The 22,282-nt window shown below is 40.6% G+C and overlaps 1 protein-coding gene across 1 annotated transcript; it reads left to right on the top strand.

Annotated features, from left to right (window-relative positions):
* Positions 1–84: 84 nt before the first annotated feature.
* On the top strand, positions 85–18,494 carry SCML1 (Scm polycomb group protein like 1). The gene is given in 9 exon segments (XM_033200841.1): positions 85–326; positions 7,403–7,551; positions 8,776–8,859; positions 9,340–9,394; positions 9,397–9,419; positions 12,929–13,033; positions 13,418–13,817; positions 15,334–15,485; positions 16,753–18,494. Coding segments are annotated over 8 exon segments (987 nt in total). The 5' UTR covers positions 85–326; positions 7,403–7,518; the 3' UTR covers positions 16,888–18,494.
* The last annotated feature ends 3,788 nt before the right edge of the window (positions 18,495–22,282 follow it).

Below are 22,282 nucleotides of genomic sequence, written 5' to 3'. Positions count from 1 at the left end.
GAGAGCGCCCGCGGATTGGCCGATCAAAGGCGACGCCTGTCAGTGGCCAGACGCCGATTGGTCAGCGGGTAGTCCCGCCCACCCACCCCCTCCCCCCACCACCGCTAGTGTGGGAACTCGGCGTCGCGGGAGCTCTCTGATCCACTCAGGGGTCAGGGCATCACTGGTCTCTCGTGCGTGTGACCAGGTTTCCGGCGCCAGGGCCTTTCCGAAGCGTCGAGCGGCCTAACGGTCACAGCTGTCGCCCATCGGGGAGGCAGGACTACTGCGAGCAGTTTTACCGCGACCTCCGGAGGCCGGCGTGACAGACTCTGTCGCTAAAATAGGTCTGTCCAGTCGTACTTTTTCCTCACTTTGAGCTTTCCTGTCACGGGAATAGACGATTTGGTTTGGGGCTGGGGCTCTCCTGAGGAGAGAGGGTTTGCTTTGCGGGGAAGAACGAGGTTTGCACTTCGCAGCCTCAAATTTCAGCCGCGGTGTGGAGGGGGCTGCTTTGGGTGGTCCCCACAGCCTTTCCGGAGTGCCCGCGCGTGTGAGCTTTTGAGATTTGACAATTTGTGAAGTGCTTGGTGCTGACTTTGACTTTCGGGGATGACAGGATCCTTTTACAGTCGTTTTCCTGTCAGGGGAGGCAGGTGGGGAGCGAGGAGGGATCCAGACTTTGTTAACAGAGCTTTGAGTGTAAAGAATTGACAAACTCCGGAGTTGATTTCCTGTCAGACCTTTTGCGGTTGAGACCTAGAGTCTGAGGCTTGGATGGTAACCGCGTTTGAGACCGTGCAGCTTCGCTGTTTTATTGTAAATACATAAATGAGGAGGAAGAGAAAGACGTAGGGTGTTGGGAGCAGAGGCGGGAGTCGGGAGATCCTGCGAAATCGGGGTCCCTGTGGAGCGGGGGAGGCCGTCGAGGCGTGCGAGGGCCGGGCCCCGCCCCTTGCCGCGCGGCCGCTCACAGGAAAGGCTCTGATTTGGTGGGTGGCGGATCGCGTCCCTCCCTCCTCTCCCCGGCTTTCCCCAAGTGCGGCAAACTGGTTTCAGGTTGACTCAAAGATAGCGATTTTCCGAGCAGCTTTGCAGCGCGGGGTTTTCTAAAGCGGGGCGTGGGCTGGGTGCCGTTTTGGGCCTCACTTGTCGGGCCTGCGGCAAGTGCTGGGCGATGGGATACGGTTCTGGAGACAATGGAAGGGCTGCCTTTGAGAGTCTCGCAGGAAGATTTAGAAAGTGATTGTTCTTAAAACAAACGGAGCAGTCTGGCTGTTGTCATTGGCCCCGTTTTGCTGTGTGTTTCTCAAAGTGGTCCCGGCGTGAAAAGCCGTTTTCAGACCTCATTGTGAGCTGTGCCTCATCTGATGAATGAATGGCAGGTGAAAGCCTTGCGCCTCCGGAGCGAATATTTACGACTTTTGAAAATGTCTTTAATGTCTAAAAAAGTCTCTTAGAAAAGCAGACGGCCTCTTGTTCTTACATTATCAAGGGTTTAGATTTCTGTGGTAAACATAAGTGAATTTCATTTTAAGCTCATTTTGCGAGATTTGAGATTTGAAAGTGAAATTAATTAATGTTGCACAGTCTAGCCTTGGGCTCTGAGAAAATGTTGTCAAGCTGTAATTAATCTTGTGGGACGAAGTGAAAAGGGACTAAAGTGTATGGTGTAATGAATAGTTTAAATTTCTGTGGTAAATACAAGTGAGTTTCATTTTAAGTAAACTTATTTTTACGGGATTTGAGATTTAAAAGTGAAATTAATTAACTTTGCACAATCTAGTCACGGTTGGGCTCTGAGAAAATGTAAAGCTGTGATTTATCTTATGGAAAGAAGTGAAAAGGAATTAAAGTATATGGTGTAATCAAGAGTTAAATTTCTGTGGTAAATGCAAGTGAGTCTCATTTTAGGTAAACTCATTTTTACAGGATTTGAGATTTAAACGTGAAATTAATTCATTTTGCATGATGTAGTCGTGGTTGGGCTCTGAGAAAATGTTGTAAAGCTGAAATTATCTTGTGGGAAGAAGTGAGAAGGAACTAAAATGTGTGGTATTATCAAGAGTTTAGATTTCCGGGGTAAATATAAATGAGTTTCCTTTTAAGTATGCTCATTTTTTTTGGCCGGGCGCGGTGGCTCAAGCCTGTAATCCCAGCACTTTGGGAGGCCGAGACGGGCGGATCACAAGGTCAGGAGATCGAGACCATCCTGGCTAATACGGTGAAACCCCGTCTCTACTAAAGAATACAAAAAACTAGCCGGGCGACGAGGCGGGCGCCTGTAGTCCCAGCTACTTGGGAGGCGGAGGCAGGAGAATGGCGTGAACCCGGGAGGCGGAGCTTGCAGTGAGCTGAGATCCGGCCACCGCACTCCAGCCTGGGCGACAGAGCCAGACTCCGTCTCAAAAAAAAAAAAAAAAAAGTATGCTCATTTTGTGGAATTTGAAATTTAAAAGTGAAATTAATTTTGCACAATCTAGTCATGGTTGGCTCTGAGAAAATGTTGTAAAGCTGTAATTTATCTTGTGGGAAAAAGTGAAAAAGAACTTAAATTTATGGTGTTATCAAGAGTTGGCCAGGCATGGTGGCTCACGCCTATAATCCCAGCATTTTGGGAGGCCAAGGCGGGCAGATCACTTGAGGTCAGAAGTTCAGGACCAGTCTGGCCAACATGGTGAAACCCAGTCTCTACTAAAAGTACAAAAATTAACTGGGCATGGTGGCGCACGCCTGTTATGCTAGCTACTCAGGAGGCTGAGGGAGGAGAATTGCTTTAACCCAGGAGGCAGAGGTTGCAGTAAGCCGAGATCATGCCACTGCACTCCAGCCTGGGTGACAGAGTAAGACTCTGACTCAAAAAAAAAAAGAAAACAAAGAGTTTAGACTTCTGTGGTAAATATAAATGAGTTTCATTTTAAGTAAACTCATTTTGTGGGATTTGAGATTTAAAAATGAAATTAATTTTGCACATTCTAGTCATGGTTGGACTCTAAGAAAATGTCGTAAAGCTGTAATTGTTTACCTTAAGGGAAGAAGTGAAAAGGAATTAAAATTTATGGTGTGTCTACTGTGAACCAGGCATGATGCTGAGAGTTTAACTGTGTATTTTTGGCCTAAATAGCCCCGTGAAGTAGATATTATTACAACTTTACCGGTTAGAAAATTTGAGGCACAGAGAGGTGAAATATTTGCCTAAAGTGAAATGGCAAATTTGGCAATTTGGACTTGGATTCAAGTGTTTATAACTATAGCCCAGCTCCTTGCATCATGCCCTGGTACCTAAAAGACATAACAATTCATTTCAGGTGCAATGTGAATAAAAATTACATGTTATGACCCAGGCTTGTTATCTATGTGCTCCTTGAGACATAGTTCTGTTGGATAGATGTAGTCAATACTCAAAAGCCTTTGCTGTCTTTGCCATGCATTACTCTAAGCACTTGACATGTATTAATTCATTTAATCCTCACAATTCCATGAGATATGTGCTATTATCATTCCCATTTTATAGACAAAAAAAAGCACAGAGGACTTAAGTAAGTTGTTCAACTTATTTACACAGCTAGTATGTGGAGGAGGTGGGACCCAAACCCAGGTGTTCTGACCACAAGCCTAAGGTCTTAATGCTGCTTGATGTTGCCTCTCACGTAACCAGATATATGTGACAGTTGCCATAGAAGTATTAAAGTGTGAGTGTTCTTGTAGTTCAGGGAAAGTCATGTCACATCCACATGGGATGATCATTGGCATGGTGCCCTTGCTTTTTGGAGGTGAAACTTGAGTTAAGCCTTGAAGTTGAATAAGTTCTCCTAGGCGGAGATACAACAGGGTATTATGGACGGAGGGCATGACAGGAGCAAGAAGCTCAAAGAGTGCAAGATTCGTGTTGATTTGTATAAGTACCAGAGATGTAAACATGTTGGGAGTCCAGTGGTGGACTCACTGGGCAGTGCTCCTGTATCTAATTACAGCCAAATTTTGACAACATTGTAATTAATCCAAATAGGGAGTTCTCTGTTCTCTGGATGTAAGAGCTTGTAACCATTGTCTGCAAACTTGCCTGAAACAGGCCACACAGTAAATATTTTAGGCTTAGAGCTGCCCTCCCTAACCTTTTTGGCACCAGGAACCGGTTTTGGTTTTGTAGAAGACAATTTTCCACAGATGCAGGGACGGGGGAGTGCTAGCAGGGTATGGTTTCCTAATGAAACTGTTTCTTAAGGAGAGTGCAACCTAGATCCCTCCCATGTGCCGTTCACAATAGGGTTCATGCTCCTGTGAGAATCTAATACTGCAGCTCATCTGATAGGAGGCGGAGCTCAGGCGATAATCCTTCCTAGCTCCTGCTGTGCTCCTAACAGGCCAAGGACCAGTACCAGGCGGTTGCCCGGGGGTTGAGGACCCCTGACTTAGAGTAAAGGGGCAAGTGGTAAGAAGTGACCTCTGTGCAGTGGGCGGGGTCCTGATTATGGAAGGACCTTGCAGGCCATGGTGAGAGTATGGATTTTACTGTGTTATTGATAGCAAAGGTATTCCAGGTGATTTTAATAATGAAGTAAAGTGCATAGAGTGTGGTGGTAGACTGCACCATTTACTAGCTATGGGACCTGGGTAAATTACTTAAATCAAGCTTGTCCAACCCGCCTTATTTTATTGTTGTTGTCATTGTTGTTGTTCTGATTTGTTTGTTTTAGGCTTTTGGCAGCCTGAAGCTATGCTTTTTAGTTTCTGTCTCTAGGATAAGTGGAAAGGAGGGATGAGGAAGGGGCTTTACTGGCCCAACCAGAAATAAACTAAGAACCCATGACTGTATTCTCTCCCTTGGACACCTCTAATAAACGTTCTTTGCTTCAGTTTCCTCATAAGGAAAATGGGGACAGTAATAGAACCTATCCCACAGGGTTGTCAGTAATTTAGCAAGATAGAATACCTAATGAAAGAATCAAAAGAAAGTACAAATTAAATTAGAAATAAAAATTTAAAACTGTGGCTTTGCTAAAAATTCTGTAATTATGATGAAATGATTATCCTTCTGGATAAAAATAATTTGTCAAAACAACTCAAGAAAAAATAGGATAATATGACTAGATCATCAGCCATGGAGGAACTTAGAAAATGTTATAAAAACTGGACCCAGAGAGTTTTTTTTTTTTTTATAAATTCAACCCTTTAGAGCACAAAAATTCTGGTGTGATGTAAACTTTTTTAGAGTATAGAAAGAGGTGAAAGCCTTCCCAGCTAATTTTGCAGAGGAATTTTGATACCAAGTGTTAAGAGTGTATCAATACAATACTGATTCATTAATTGTGAGAAATATACCATCTCACTAATGTAAGAGCTTAGAAATAGAGATGCAAACAATTTCTAAATAAAACACCAACAAATTGAATGTTGTTCTTTATAGTCAGCTGGACCCCTCACCCCAAGAACATTAAGAAATGTATTAATATGTTGCATCAGTAGATCAAAGGAGAAAAGTCACTTAGTCATCTGATGCCAAGAAGCTATTTGGTACTATTTATTATCTGTCCTGGTTTTAAAACTACATGCAGGACCAGCAGGATACTACCTTAGTTTATTTTGGAACATCTGGTTGACCCCAACAGCCCTCCTTAGTGGCAAGAAGTAGAGGAGGATTTTCAAACGTGGAGACCTACTCATTGTTTCTACCTCTAGGAATTTATCCCATAGAACTACCTGCATAGGTGCAAGACTGTTCTGCAGTGTTCTTTATAAGAGCAAAACTCTAGAAGTAACTTGAATATCTATGAATTGGGGGCTGTGTTTAATAAATCATGGCATATTTACAAGATAGAACACCAGGAAGTCATTACAGTAACTACAGTAGACCTAAAAGTATTGGTTTGGAAAGACTCTTCCACCACAGGTAATTTTGCCTGTTTTTGAGTTTAATATCAATTGAGTCATATACTGTACTCTTTTGTGTCTGTTTTTTTTTTTTTTTTTTTTTTTTTTTTTTTTTTTGAGATGGAGTCTCGCTCTGTCGCCCGGGCTGGAGTGCAGTGGCGGATCTCAGCTCACTGCAAGCTCCGCCTCCCGGGTTTACGCCATTCTCCTGCCTCAGCCTCCCGAGTAGCTGGGACTACAGGCGCCCGCCACCTCGCCCCGCTAGTTTTTTGTATTTTTTAGTAGAGACGGGGTTTCACTGTGTTAGCCAGGATGGTCTCGATCTCCTGACCTCGTGATCCGCCCGCCTCGGCCTCCCAAAGTGCTGGGATTACAGGCTTGAGCCACCGCGCCCGGCCCTGACTGTTTTTAAACTCAAGGTTATGGTTGTGAGATTCAGCCTTGCTGTGTACAGCAGTAGTTGGTTTATTCTCATTGCTGTGAAGTTCCTTTGTATGAATATACCGCAATTTAATTACTGATAGCTTGTATAAGTTTTATGGTCAGAAAACTCAGATAGTTTAAAAAGTGAAATTTGATTGAAGTTACAGCTCCAATTAGAGGTATTTTATAACTTGATACTTCTATGCAACATTAGTCTGCGTTTATCTAACTCGAGTTAGCTCTCCCATCTTCTTTTTCCCTTTTTATTTCTCTCTTTTGGGTTCATGGTCATTAGTATCTCCACTATAGAATGAAAGGGAAACAGGAAAGAAATGAAACCTGAATCCCTTAATTGTGCCTCTCATTACTGCTCTGGCTCAGGGAGAATAAAGTGGGGTAGCTCTTTCATTAAGGTACCCTTCCCAGTAACTGTGATGCAGACATTCAAAGCAAATCTCTAGTACAAGATATAATCTGACACTGTTGCAGCCAATGTTTTCTAGTTCCATAGTTAAGTGGCTCAGAGCCATAACCAAATCTTCCTAATTTTAGATTGGCTTACCTTTCACATCCATTTATTTAGGTTTAATATAAAATTTAATAAGGCAATCCTAACTTGAAAGTTGAAATGGGCCTTAGAGATCATCTCAACTGGTGTTTGAAACCTGGTGGATGAGGAGGTGGTGTCTCTCGTGGTCTGCCCAGCCTACATAGCGGTGGGGACCCAATCCAGAATAGACTCCTGGCTTACATTTTGGAGGCAATGCTTTCTCCTTAGTCAAGAGCCTTTTGGAGCTCCTTTACAAAAGCAGTTAGCCCTTGCTTGTTCATTTGCTTGCCCTTCTCTTGTTCATTTGTTTCCAGCATTTACTCTGTAGGCTTTAAGTTACTAAGCAGTTACTTCACAGTTTGTAATTGTGTTTGATTTGATTCTTATTTCTAGTCGTGGGCAATATAGCCCTTCAGTTTTAAAATATTATTCTAAATTGGCCATGGAAGAATTCTGGTTTTGTCACTCTCTAAAATTCAACCCAAAGTCCAATTCTATTTAAGTTAGCATTCTGAGAGTATATCCATATTATTAAGGTAGTAAGTGTATGAAGTAACTTTTTTATGCATTGCTTTTCAGGAGTAGAGGTTTACCACTCTTAGGTGACTAAGCAGTATCACAAATAAACCCTCCAGCAAGTTTAAAAATAATTAGGTCCAACTCAGAGGAAGTGGAGTTTCTCCTGTTGCACAAAAATGATGTCTAGCAGCTCCAGTGAAATCGATGTGGTTTGTATTCAAATTGAAAATCTGTCTTTGTTCTTTTTATTGTGCTATACTTCTATTCTAAATTTAATTTTATACAGTGAAATGCATAGTTCGTAAGTAAATTTTTGTTATGTATTTTAACAGTAATATATAAAGTTCTTGTGACAATTTGTGTACAAGTTTCTTTGTGAACACACACTTAAGTTCCTTTTGGGTGAACAGACAGAAGTTGAATTACTAGGTCATGGAGTTCATGTAAATTTAACTCTGTGAGAATCTGCCATACAGTTTTTCAAAGTGGTTGTGCTGTTTTTACATTTCTGTTATATTCTTCTGTCTTTCTTAATCCTTTAAGTTGAATCAGTATGTAGATTATTAACCTATAAATAATATGGCTTAACAGAAAACATCTTCTTTTTGTTACATAAGCACATAGATATTAATGCTACCTAAGTAGTCTAGGCAATTCTCTTAACTACTATCAGTCCTAATGTTTTTCAAAAATCTTTGGAGATAATGTTAACTGTCTACCAAGAGTCATTTTTCTCTGACATAACTATGTAAAAGCACTTTGAAAAGCATAAGGCACTACACAAGGGTAAGAGTATATTTTTTAAAGTACTAAACTGTAACCCAATTCCATATGTTTTTGTGATTTCTATCATGTATTTTGAAACAAAAACATACATAACTACCAAGTATGTTTGTTATAAAATTATTCCCATAGTTCATAATTCATTCTTAGAATGAAGAGTTATTACACTGAAATGTAATGGTTATTTACTCCTTACTTATTTATACCCTGCCTTATTTTTTGAAGTTTTAAGGTACTTTAGAGATTAATTTATCAAGAAAAACAGGTGCTCAAATATTTTCTATCTTGTCCACAGAGGGGCACTGTTGGGTTATTTAGAAATCAAAAACCATGTAACATTTATTTCTTTGTTCATGGTTAGAAATATTGCTTTTAAAGTAGTTCTGGTGCTAAAGGACTAGTCTTTCTACCATGAAGCATATAAAGGGTTAAGTTCAGTGAAAACTGTTGTCTTAAGTGTAGTTGGGTTAATGAGAACACAGTTCTGCAAATACATCTTTTCACGTAGTCATAGTATTTACAATGAGCAAAGGTCCTTTGATATTAGAAATAGGCCTTTGTAACCTCCTGAAAGTGAAATTAAACCCTCAACTTTTCTTTTAGTTCTGTCTTTCATCTTTCCTTTTAATTTGTTGATAAATCTTCCTCAGGTAAAAACAAGAATACCTACCTATGATGAAGATGACGACACTATTTTTTATGCATATGAAACAAAACCTGATTTTGTCAATAAAGTAAGTATGTTAATTGCTAATTGCCAAATATATTAACATTTGCTGTTTTAAAGGAAAAGATGTAAATTCCTCATATACTATGGAGTTCCCGTAAACTCACACTCAAGAAAATATCTCTCCCCTGAATTTGTATGCTTTCTTTCATCAGAGAATGAGCACTTAACCAATTTACTTTCCCCTTTTTCTTATATAGTAGAAAATTAAGAGCAGTTTTGTACTCAGTTTCAGTATAAAACTCTAAACCTGGGTTCTTCTGATATAATAAATTCTTTTCTTGCCCCCTTCCTCAATTGTCAGTTATTTTCATTGTCATATTAATGTGAATTTTTAAAATCTCTGATTAAGACTTCTGAAACCCCTTGAAAAGTTGGTGATAAATAAAAACAGTTTAAATAAATAAATATAGTTCCCCCCCTGCCCCCGGTGTTCAGTTTGGCTGTTACAGAAATAAATCATTAACTACTTTTAAAATATTAGCAGGAACTGAATACTGTATCTGATGCATCCTGTAATACTGAAGAGCAACAGAAGACAGTTATGATGTCCTTATCCATTGCCAGGTATGGAAGTTCTGTCTCTTCAATGTAGTTTTCTAAAATGTTAAGCAAAAATTCTCTTTATCTCACATAAAGGGAAAGTGTACAATTAATTGAAATTTTGCCTATCAAATTATTTATGATTATCACCCCATTGTGATGATTTTTAAAAACAATTTCTAGTTAGAACTGCATCTCCTGAATAGCAACATGTAGATTTTATAGCTTTTTAAAAATCCCATTACCAACCAAATGTAGTTATGTCTCTTTCATCTACATTGCTCAGTAATGAATTAGTTTCCCCTACAAAATCCTTAAAGGAAATTGACTGATTTGGATGAAATTTAGTATGTGCCTAAATGCACATCAAGATGTCTCAATGGAAACAAAATGGCAGCCCATCAAGGTTTTGTAAAGAAACATACCTAAGTTAGTTTTGAGGGGTGTTGTAAGAATCACATGTTGGTAGAGATGTGATTACTGGGAATTTGTGAGTTGCATACCCCAGAGGTAATGAAGGTTTATACATATTAAAAAATAATGTTTCTGGCCGGGCGCGGTGGCTCAAGCCTGTAGTCCCAGCACTTTGGGAGGCCGAGACGGGCGAATCACGAGGTCAGCAGATCGAGACCATCCTGGCTAACACGGTGAAACCCCGTCTCTACTAAAAATTACAAAAAACTAGCCGGGCGAGATGGCGGGCGCCTGTAGTCCCAGCTACTCGGGAGGCTGAGGCAGGAGAATGGTGTGAACCCGGGAGGCGGAGCTTGCAGTGAGCTGAGATCCGGCCACTGCACTCCAGCCCGGGCGACAGAGCGAGACTCCACCTCAAAATAAATAAATAAATAAATAAATAAATTACTGTTTCTTACCATATATAAGGTTTCTTGAATGGAATGAGCTAACATACTTTGGAAAGTAAGATTGTTTGGGTGTTTATCATGATTATGGGGGAGAACAGAAGTGGAGTGCTTCCAAGGGACACATGTAGTCTTGGGGGGATGTGGGTGCAGAGACGAGCTGGGAAGGGAAGGAGCAGGTTCTCCCCAGCCTGCCTCCCCATGCACTGCTAGGTCAGAGTCCCCCTTGGCAAGCCTGCACGCTGAGGTGGGAGGTAGCATCTGTGGGGGGAGGTGCCCAGGGCCATGGTCAGCCTGAAATGGCCCCAAGGGCCCCTCTCCATTGCTGCCAAGATGCTGGCTCTTTCTTCCCCTACCCGTTCTAGATCACAGAGGTGGCGCTCCAGTCTGCCTTGTTCTTCCATCCCAGTTCCCTCTTGGGTCCATCTCCATCCTGCTTAGGCTGGGAGCAGAGGAAGACCTGGCCATCCCCTGCATACCTCAACTCCCTAGGCCTGCCTCTTCACTCCTGGAGATAGTGGAGCGCCTGAGGCAGTCCTCTCCTCCAAGTCCTCAGAACTGCACCCACAGCCAACCAACTGCCCTCATCCCCGCCCTTCTTCTGACCCCTTCCCGACCATTCTAGTGACCAGGGCTGATGCCCTTTCTGCTTTCTGCATCTAGTCCCCTCCCCCGAACTCAGAGCTGCCCTGCATCGCATCGGGGTCCCTCTCTCTCTCCTCTGGCTCCAGTCCCTGTCCCTCCTTCCCCTCTACGAGTTCTCCCACATCTTAGAGAAGCCACTTCTCTTGCTTCCCATCCCTCCTTTTCTGTCATCCTCACTCTCTCCTTCCCGTGACAGCCCCACTCCTGGAATGTCATTCATACTCGCTGTCTCCACACCTGGCTTCCTGTTTTTCTCTCTGGGTATTTATGAAGCTGCTGTTCCTTCTATGCTGTAAGCCCTTCCATGCATCCTCACCTGGCGAGGGCCTTCTCATGTTTTAATTCTCACTTCAGACCTTACCTCCTCTGAAAAAGTCTCCATGACTGCAGCGTGGGTTAGGACTGCTTTTCTGTGCACACTTAGCCTCCTGTTCCCACCTGTGTCATGCCACTGATAATCACAATAGAAACATTAAGAGACCACTGAGCACTGTTGGACTGGGCATAGTGCAGTGCTGTTACTGTTAGTATTAACCTAATACTATAGCAAGGTTCTCATCCTTGAGATAACCCTGAGAGAGATTTTCATCCTGATTCCCTACATGAGGACATCGAAGCACAGAGAGGTTAAGTAACTTGCCGGGGTCACACAGCCAGTAAGTGGCTGGACTCGAGTATTTGACCCCAACCATGTTCCCTGAGAGCCTGCACTGTTTACCTCAGTGCTGCAGCCCAGTGGTTCTCACTAGGGGCATCAGAATCACATGGGGGGCTTGTGAAAACATAGACCACTGCCCCCACTCTCAGAGTTCCAGATTCCATAGGTTGGGGTACAACCTGGCATTTGGCATTTCTAATGAGCTTGCAGGTGATGTTGATGCTACCGGTCCATGGACCACACTTTGCAAACCACTGTTCCAGGCTGTTTATCACTTTGTCTACTGGAATCCTCTTTTACTTGTCTCTCTCCCAGCTGAGATGGTAATTCCTCTAGGACAGGCTGGAGTACAGTGGTGCAGTCATGGCTCACTGCAGCCACAACTTCCCAAGCTCAGGTGATTCTCCCACCTCAGCCTTCCTAGTAGCATGGACTACAGGCATGCACCACCACGCTTGGCTAATTTTTTGTATTTTTGGTAGAGACAGGGGTTTCGCCATGTTGCCTAGGCTTGTCTCCAACTCCTGAGCTCAAGCAATTGGCCTGCCTTAGCCTCCCAAAGTGCTGGGATTACAGGCATGAGCCACTGCACTCGGCCAGGAGCTTTTTTTTCGGTTCATGTTCTCAATACCTAGCAAAGTAGTTCTGCCAGGTGGTAGACCATCATAAAGGTTTAGTTGAATGAGTGAATGAATAAATGAATGAATGAGGAAATGTTTCTGGCCCTTTGTTAAGTGTATTTTTCTTTGCCCAAAGTTTCTGTGTATTTCAAGAAGAATTCTCAGATTTTTATCGGTCTCCTATGTGCTCGATTGGCACATAAGAGATGTGTACTTAACGGTTTTGTAAGGTTAATTGCTGGCTGCATGATTTAAAAATACTTTGAAGCCAAAAGTCACATCTGTTATATTTGGTTCAGTGTTCTTTCTGGAGTGGAACACTGACTGTCTGTATATAATATAGACTTCATATTTGTACCTATATGAACATATATGTTACATATGTATATCATAAAGTGAGTCTTTGTTCTTTTAGCAGATTTCTTTCCTAAAATAGCACCTTCCTTGATGTGCAGTGTCTTCATCATCAATGTGCTGGCGTAGAGGCATTGTGTAACATTCATTCACCAGCATTAGAGCATGGAATAGAGCAGGAGAGGGGGTGCTGGGGCTCCTGAGCTCAGTCTGTTGGCTCTGTGTCACCTACAGTCAGGCCTTGAATAGGAGCAAGACATTTCTGATGGCTTGAGAACTTTTGTTGTGTCTAGCAGTTAACATTTGACTTAATGGTATTTTTGCATTACTTTTCTTTGAAATAGAATTATATTATATATTGTATACCAATTATATAACTACATTGTATTATAATAGGTTATATATGATGCTATGCAAAACCTGGGTAAGAAGATTGATGTGATTCGTAGAAAGGTTTCAAAAATCCAACGTTTCCGTGCGAGATTCCTGTGGACAAACCGTGTAAGTGTTATAAAAAACATTTTTACAAATGTGATAAACCTCTGGTTTGTAAAGATGCCAATAAGCTAGAAGTGAGAGAGTACCAGTATCTGTGTGAGATTAGCAAGGCATATCTATACTTGTAGCAGTAGATGGAGACTAAACTCTGTTGGGAGAACACTGAAGTTTAGGTTTGATGACTTATGACACTGCGTATTTTTATGTTTGTAATTATAATGTGTAAAATACAATTAAAATGTAGGATTGAAGAATTATATAATCAAAAGGGAGCATTTATTTTTAATAACGTAAAGCAATGTTGCATGGAAAATAAGTATTAATGTATTTACTACTCATTTACTTTTTTACTCTCTATTGGTTTATGCTGTATTTGTGTGATTTCAGAAGCGATATGGATACAAAAATTATTCTTACCAGCTTGCTAAAAAGCTGAAACGCCAGAAAATGAAGAAAAACGAGGTTTACGAGTCATTCTCCTACCCTGAAAGTTATAGCCCCACTTTACCAGTGTCAAGGCGTGAGAATAATTCCCCGAGCAACGTTCCAAGACCATCCTTTCGCATGGAAGAATACCAGCGAGCTGAGCCGGAGGAGGACCCGATCCTCAGCCGCACTCCGAGTCCAGTGCGTCCCTCAGATTTCTCTGAGCATAATTATCAGCCGTATTATGCATCTGATGGCGCAATGCATGGTTCTTCTTCAGGGCCCTGCCTTGGCAACCCTGGGGCTAACAGCATCTACAACACTTACTCAACTGACCGTGCTTCTGCAGCACAACCTTCAGGTATGCTGGCCCAGGGAGAGCCCAGTTTGGTACATGCCCCTGAGATGATGAGTTACTCAGCTTTGATGGAGAATAGGTACACTGGATCATCTCTCTGCTTCCCTTCTGGTTTTGGTGAATTTGAAATGCCATATTTACAAGTAGCACTCTTTGATCTGTATTTATCAACATCCTTGATGCAAACTAGTGGAAGCTGTTCGTTTCCTATTTTGAGGGCTGGTTTTAGGTGATAATCAGAATGATGACTAACATTTATTGAGTGCGTATTATGTGCAAGGCACTGCGTCAGTCAACTGACATGCCTCTTCTCCACTTATAATGACCCCATGGTGTTGGCACATTTATTACGCCATCCCCAAGGTCACAGAGCTGGTGAGTAGCACTTCTAGAACTCTGCCCCATTGTGCTTTTTAAAATCTTCTATTTTTATTTACCCTTTCTTTAGATAAATAAAAAACACTCCTGATATGGCAAGAGCCCAGATGGTAGGGAAGAAAGGGTATGTTTTTGGCTAATTCACACACACAAAAAGATCAAATTGTGTTGATGGTCCTGGTTGGAGAAACAAATTTTCTTAACTAATTACAAAACCCAGTTTAGTCATCACACACTAATTTTAGGGAGTCTAACACTCTGGGTGAGTAAAAGGATACTTGTCAGTACACAAAGAAATCTCAACACAACTTAGTGTAGAGCATAGCTAAAACTTCCTGAAGTATGAGCACTAGTTTGTCTCATATCTCAGTTATTTTTTAACATATAAACTTTTGACCAAAATCTCTATTACTATGCAATTAAACATGAAAGAGGAATTAAATAAAATGTTAGTTACTTCTGACCTAGTTCAGCAGAAAATAATCTTGTTTTCTTCAAAATGCACATTAGCACTTAAGCCATGAGAGACAGGAAAGAGTAAAGCGATACTAAAAATAACCTTATTGAATACATGGGGAAGATTTGATAAAAGTACTAATTTGGCTCTTAAAGATAATGGGGTTGTTATTGAGATTCATTGATTAAAAGGAACAAATTTAAGCAATTATAAAACTGTAAATTTGGAGAATTTCCATTATATTTTGCTAGTAAAATCAACCTTACCTAGATAGAGAGATTAAGAGAGAAATTCCTTGAAATACTTGAAGAGAGTCATAGGTTAGATTAGATTAACCTAATTTTACCCATTGACAGATCTTTTGCCATATTTTCCTGTGGCCAAAGAAGATTTGGTCTGCTTAGTCTGTTTTGTGATCTTTGAAACTTTAATGTAACTTCTGAACATGCTTTTGCTATTTGGGGAGGTAAGATGGGACACTCTTGTGTAGGCATCCCCACATCATCTTTATATAGGCTTTCACTAGATTTTACAGTTGGAGTCTTGACTCCTTGCTAGGAACGTCACAAAAGATTCCAACAAAGAGACCATTCCTCCCTACCTAACATCTCTTCTTTCAGGATAATGATCAGGTCAAGTGTGATTTGTCTTTTTTTTTCTCCCCGCCCCCCCTCTCTATTGGAGTTACAGGCTCACTATTTGAAAATGAGTGTTATATAGGGGAAGGAAACATCACTAAGCACCCTTCAACCTGGTCGGTGGAAGCAGTGGTCCTATTTCTAAAACAAACAGATCCTCTTGCATTATGCCCTCTTATCGACCTCTTCAGAAGCCACGTAATGTATCTTGTGATCCTGTTTTCCTGCTGTAATGCCTTTGAATGACCTCTGTGCAGGTCTTTCAGTTGGATACTGTGTGAATGGTGGGAGAACCCTATTAGCTGATTTTTCCATATATGAGAAAGCTTATTTTGCCCAAGGTTAGCCTTAAGTGGTAGGCTAATGGTCTGTTCTTTAAATGGGTATCTAAGTGCCTAAAATACAAACTGCCTCAGCTTCTCAAAACATTATGGTTCAGCATGGCCACTCAGGTTTACCTCACCTTTGTAATGACAGAGATAAGGATCCTCCCCCTATCTGCTCCCAGCTGGGCACCAGGACCACAAGGAGGAGGGGGTAACCACAAGCTATAACAGGGTGGCCTTCTTTTTATATAACCAGTAATTCAACAACTGATTCCATTTGCCTCGATTATTGATTTGTGATGCTAATACCCTCTTGCTGTTATCAGACCATTCACAAAGTAATATCCTAGGCCGAAGTTTTATAAGTTCTAGTTTCTTTAATTTTGAGTTTTACTTAGTAGAAAAAGTATAGAAAGTGCCAAACAAAGGTTGTACTATAAGGGTTTTCAGGTCTTTTCAGATAGTGTTAAATGAGTAAATAAAATTTTATTTTTAAACTGGAACATATAAAACCAAATTACATGCTTTAGCAGCATAAGTTGATCAATTAAGATAAGGAATTTTAGGAGGATGCTTTGTGACTATGTTTTATTTATTCAGATATTTTCACAGTGTGTCCTAACAAAATTAGTAGCCACATATCTGATTTTTAATATAGTAAGAAAATTGGTGATTAGTTTTAGCATCTAATTAGCTTCAGACAACTAATTGGCATTCATCATAAAGACAACATTGTATAGACATTTACAGTTTGCACTGATGTTGACATAGTCATCTTCCCAGCCCTTCTCAGAAAGCTAATGAACATCTGAAATCATTTTTACTATTCATAGTCTTTACTATTTTGTCATGAATGTGTAGTATTTTATTCAACGTACAGTATATATTTAAAATTAAGTTTGACACAGTTTATTTTTTAAGATATTATGTTAAATTTCCTCTTTCTTAGAACATGAAGTGAGTTTATACATTACCAAATGGTGCTTCATTGTACAAGTTATATTTTAATAGTTTTCATAAAGTAGATGCATATTCAAAGAATATACATCTGCAATGGTTTACATGTTCTCATAAAGAACTAACCATTCTGATGAAAATATGGAATCATTATTAATTAGCATTGTTTCTTCTCTCCATAGGAAATTGATGGGAAGGCTCTGCTCCTACTCACGAGCGACGTGTTGCTGAAGCACTTGGGGGTGAAGCTGGGAACGGCTGTGAAGCTATGCTACTACATTGACCGACTTAAACAAGGAAAATGCTTTGAAAATTGAAAAAATCCTTGTGCAAATTTAGATTGGGCCAACTTCTAGAGGGACCAATGCCTTCTTAGTGTAGAATCATTTTTCTGCCCTTTAGTCATTTTTGTTTTGTAGAAAGTATCACTCAAAATATATTATAGCTAAAATTGTAGAACTATGTTATAGTCCAGTCTACTTCTTTAAAAACCATTTAACTGCTAGATAGTATTAGAATAGTCCAATAGAAAATTCATTCTTCATAGGTCTTTAAACATTACTTTTATTATATTGTTTACAAATGTATTTCATGCAAGCAACAGAAAAAAAAACCAAAAAGCAATAAAACCCCTTTGATTCTGGTTCATCTCGATACAGAGAACCAAAACAGCTAAGAGAGGTATTATCAGGGGTTGACAACTTCTATGATTGAATCTATGGGAATTATTCCCCAGAAGAGAATTTAAAGGTGTACCCATAGATATCTCTTTCTGGAGTATTTTATCTGTCTGATGTTGCAGTGTTCTACCAGTTTCCAGAAAGAGAATAGCCATATAAATTCTTTTCCTTTCTGCTATTATTTCTCCATATGTTTTATTTATTCAGATTTAGAGAAAAAAATAAGCTCATAAACTTTTATTAAGTGCTCCTAACAGTTTTAAGATAAACTGTAAGATAGATAGAATGGTTATTTTATGCAAGAAATATTGTACCGCAAGGGTGGTTTGGATGAAGTCTGACTACTTTTTTTCAAACAAACTATTATATTAAAACTTTCATATTTTGGCTAAGTTTGGACATATAACTACACTTACATTATTTGCATCTTTCTATGAAGATACCTCTGTCCAAACTTTTAAAAGACATAACTTTATTTTATGTGTTTATTCTTTATATAGATAGTATTTTATATTTTATTCTCACCTGAAGTATACACACAATCTTTTTTTAAAAAATTTAAAATGCCATTTTGTATTGCCACAGAGGTGGGATGAGCCATATATTAGTGAGATGTTTTATTTTGTAAAATGTAAATGGATTATTTGCCATCACTAGTACCTCTCAACTTACTTTTTAGAGGACAAGAAACAATCTGTAGATTGGTTTCCATACAGGGAAGTTCTCTGTCCTATGCAATGTTGCTAATTAATTTGCTTAATTCTGAGCCATTAATCCTGCTACACTTTGAATGATACATTAATTCAGACTAATCCTTGGGGGTTTTATTTTGTGAGTTAGAACTTTCAAGGGAAACATGTTCAACACTATTATTTTGTTATAAATTTATAACTTTGTTATTACATTGTATAACAAATACAAGGTTTATAAGCTATGAGAATTGGTGCTGTCACCATTAGCTATTCATTATAAATGTCAAGAAAATGTTCACCAGGGGCAAGAATGTACCTTTTCTTTTTAGAAAGCCAGATGTACTTTAGACATGAATGCAACTATTTAAAGAATAGCTTCATCTATGTTATTCCTTATATGTCATAAGATTCTTACTTAAACTTGGTCTTCTTTCAAATTGTTTGTATGAAGATGCTGTACCCACTTGAACAGTCCTCAGGTGTTTACATAAATACTATGTTTTACAGTTTTCATATTTTAAAATATTAATAAAATTAAATCACAATAGTTCATTGAAAGCCTCAGCTGTGATTTCATTTATCATCACCTGAGTATTACATTAATGTGTGTATTTGTTGTAATGTGTGAACTGAAACAGAGCCACTCTAGTAAGCTTGTGGCTTTCCATGTCCAAATACTTGAGTTTTAAAACTGCCCAGATTCTAATGCTAAACAGATGCCTAAGAGCCAAAGGCTGATTTCTTATAGGTGTCTCCAGTGAGATCCCGGGGTGGGTGCTGTAAGAAGTTCAGTCGATGAGCTGTATCTGTACTCAGAGCCTTTGTTATTTATGATATCATCAGTGATGTGAGATTGCTAGAAAATGCCCGTGCCCCGAGATGTCTCATCCCATCTGAGCCTGTACGCCTGGCTGGCAACTCCGGCTGCTCTTTTACCACTGGGAGCCAGAGGCCGCCTCCTGGATGCACCTGCTTTTGGCCCTCTGCCTTCAGATGGTCCAGCTGCCCCGGTGGGATACCCTTGGAGGACTGGGGTTACAGTTGCGTAGCCTCACTTATCCAACCCCTACCCCCACCCCAGGAGCTGCGGCTCCAGCTGAGGAACCCAGAAACCCTCACTGCTCTTGCTCCCCAGCAGCGTGTCCTGTGATTCACTGGAGACAATAGGGCCCTGACTGAGGCTCCAGGGGTGATGCTCAGCGACTGGAAACGGGGGTGTCAATTTGAGTGATCTGAGACTTGAGTAATTTGTGGCTCCTTTTTTTCTCCTATCTGGTTTATAAATTTTTAGTCCATAGACTATCATGCCATATTACCCTTCCTGTGAATTTTCCAGACTTGAAATGATCTTCCTCTAGCTTTGCCTCTCATTCCATCCTTCGATGCTTTGTAACCTGCAGAATTCTGCATCTTGAGCTCTATGACCTTCTAGGCACACCTAACATTTGCTTTAGTCTTTCGTCTGTGTGATTTCTTGTTGTTGAAATGTCTTACGGTGCATGTTCTAGAGTGGGATTTCCCAAATTTTTAAACCAAGGCCTCCCTCTGCAGGCATAGAAACGTCATGCCCTTCTGTAACATTCAAAAGTAAAAAGTAAATACTGTGAGTAGTGACAGTGTAATTGGGAGGTGAAGCACTGCTTTTTCAAGCTGCAGAAGGGATTGTCCTCGCAGTTGGTTGAGTACATGAAGTAGGTTAAAATTTCGGGGGCTATAGCTTGATGCTGGAGCTTGCACACAAAGTCCCTTGAGGCTGATCCAGGCAATGTGGGAGAGCTTTAGGTTTGAGAGGACGTGCAAGTGAGAGCCCACCGTTGGAATGCTTGGGGGACAGTTCTTCCTCTTCTGGCTGTTTGCCCTATTTTGTCAGCAGGTTGATGCCACTAAACCTTAAGGGCGACACTCCATAGTTAGCACATGCTCAAATTGAGCTTGGCCACTCCCCCTGCTCTAACAGAGGCAACTCTCTTGTTATGGGATCACCTTTCTGGCTTTAGGGATACTATCAGCATTGAGGGGAGATCTTTAAGAAATAGGGGATCTAGCTCCTCCCCTCGAGCTGCCTCAACATAGACAAACCAGCGTTCATGAAAAGGAGAATGTCAGGGCACTTATGACAGAGCATATGAGTCAGTGCCAAGTGCCCACAAGTGACGTGTCCTCATGCATCAGTAATTCCGTGTCCTGTTCTCCTGCCATAGAACTGAAGCACTTAAGCACATGCATTTGTGGAAATAATCCCTCAGGGACACGGGGCGGCCAGGGCAGGTTTTGGCCTTGCCAAGCCCTGCTCCTCCTTTAGCCTCACTCCTCCACTTGGCTTTGGCTGGCTTCAGAGGCCCAAGTCCACTGACGTCAGGGGTGGGGTGGGTGCACATATTCCATAGGGACAGAAATCAGTCCGTTGGGAGCAGGACACATATCTTACAACTTCCTTTTATACTCACGTAAGAGGAAAAAGATGAAGCTTTTCTGCAGTTAACGTATGGATTCACTGATGTGTTCTAAAGTGCTGAATATTGTTGGTACTTGCCACCATCCCAGCCCTTCTTGGTTCCTCCCTGTCCTTGGAAGCATAAAGCCTGGACGTGACACTTGCCACACTCCTTTACCGGTAGATGTGGATTCTTAGATTCTGCCCCAAGAGACCCTGTGCCCTGATTTGGGGAGGAGGGAGGTGAGGAGAAACCACTTCCTTCTGGTGGCTGCACAGGACAGGCTTTCAAGCATCAACAGGAGGCAGATGTGGGGTTTGCCAGCAGCCTCTGGATATCACCTTGAGATTCACCCACTTCAGTCATGCAGGCAGCTGAGACCACTGGGGGCCGGGGAGCTTCCCTGTGACTCTTGCACTCCTGGATTTCTAAAAACTTCCTCACCTTAGCCCCTGCCTTCCAGGAGCCATAAAAGCTTCTGATTCTGTATTAAACCACTTCCATTCTGAAGACTCAGAATGGCTCATATGTTTCTGACCAGACCTGGGCTTGTCTACCTTCTTCGGCATATCTGTCCTGTAGAGGTGGCCCACTGTTCGGAAAGAAGAGTAAAACTTCCATAGAAAGGGCCCTTTATATTACCCAGTTTAAATAAACTAGCATATTTCATCAAATCTAAGACCTCTTTGATTGTTAAGATGCACCACTGTTTAATAAACAGTAAAGGAAAATGCTACCTATTAAACTATCACCATTGATTATAAAATGCAAACTGATTTCATAGATGTTAACATGTGAAAAGATGGGTGGCTTAAGACATATAAAATGTTAGCTCTCAGAAGCTGAACAGGTGGCTTTAAAAGCTTAATGCAAAGAAACTGCACTAATTGAATTGAAGACTAATACAAATTAAAACAAAAGCAATCTAATCAGAGCTGCCCCAAATTCACTATTACCAAGGAGACTTTGAAATGTGAAATTATATCCATTGTCATAAGTAAAAAGCCTTACCACAAGTGTGTATTTTGTCTTTAGGTATTAACTAGTACTAGGATGAAGTCATCATATTTAGCAAGGCATGTAACAATTTCCTTGCATCCAGCCAAGGAAAAAAAGGGTAACTTGGAATGATTATAGATTAAGAGAGTCTTAAGAGTCATGTCACCCAAATGCAATGCGCAGACCTCGTTTAGATGCTGATTAAAAGAAAACAACAGGAAAAATGCATACATGAGACAATCCAGGGAAAGATGAATACCCAGTGGATATTAGATGATACTGAAGAGTTGCTATTCACTTCTAACAATGGTGCTAATTGGTATTATAATTATATTTTGAAAAGATGATGCCCCTATCTCTTGGAAATAAGTATCTTATAAAAACTTTACATATTAAATGAGATGATATCTGGGATTGCTTTGAAATAATTCAATGGGGAAGGAGATGCAGATGAAACAGGCTTGGCCTTATGTTGGTATTTGTTGTGGCCAGTGATACATACATGGGAATCCATTACACAAATCTCTCTATCATGCATGTTTGAAATTTTCCATAATAAAAAGTTTAAGCATGCAGAATATGAAGACAAATTTCTCTATACTTTTCAGAGATGTCTGAAGTCAAGAAACATTCAATATACAGAGGATTTTAGTAAATTAATGATCAATATTTAGACTTCTTGCTTGAGGTTTCTTAATATTAGCCAAAGACAGCCAAGCCACCTACAACTGAGAAGCACCTGTTCTTCCTGTCGTGGTTGAAAAGGAAACAAGATTGAAGTAATAGATGAAAAACAATACAGGGCAAAGGATCAACTCATTCCTTTGTCAGTAAATAATTGGGAGGCATGTAGAAAACAGGAAGACTTGAAGACACAAATCCAGATAAATGGCAGGGTGGCAGGTC

This window comes from Trachypithecus francoisi, unplaced genomic scaffold, assembly GCF_009764315.1.
Source record: "Trachypithecus francoisi isolate TF-2019V2 unplaced genomic scaffold, Tfra_2.0 Lachesis_group6, whole genome shotgun sequence".
Classification (NCBI taxonomy): domain Eukaryota; kingdom Metazoa; phylum Chordata; class Mammalia; order Primates; family Cercopithecidae; genus Trachypithecus; species Trachypithecus francoisi.
The sequence above is the reverse complement of the archived record's forward strand: the minus strand, read 5'-3'. Positions and strand labels throughout refer to the sequence as shown.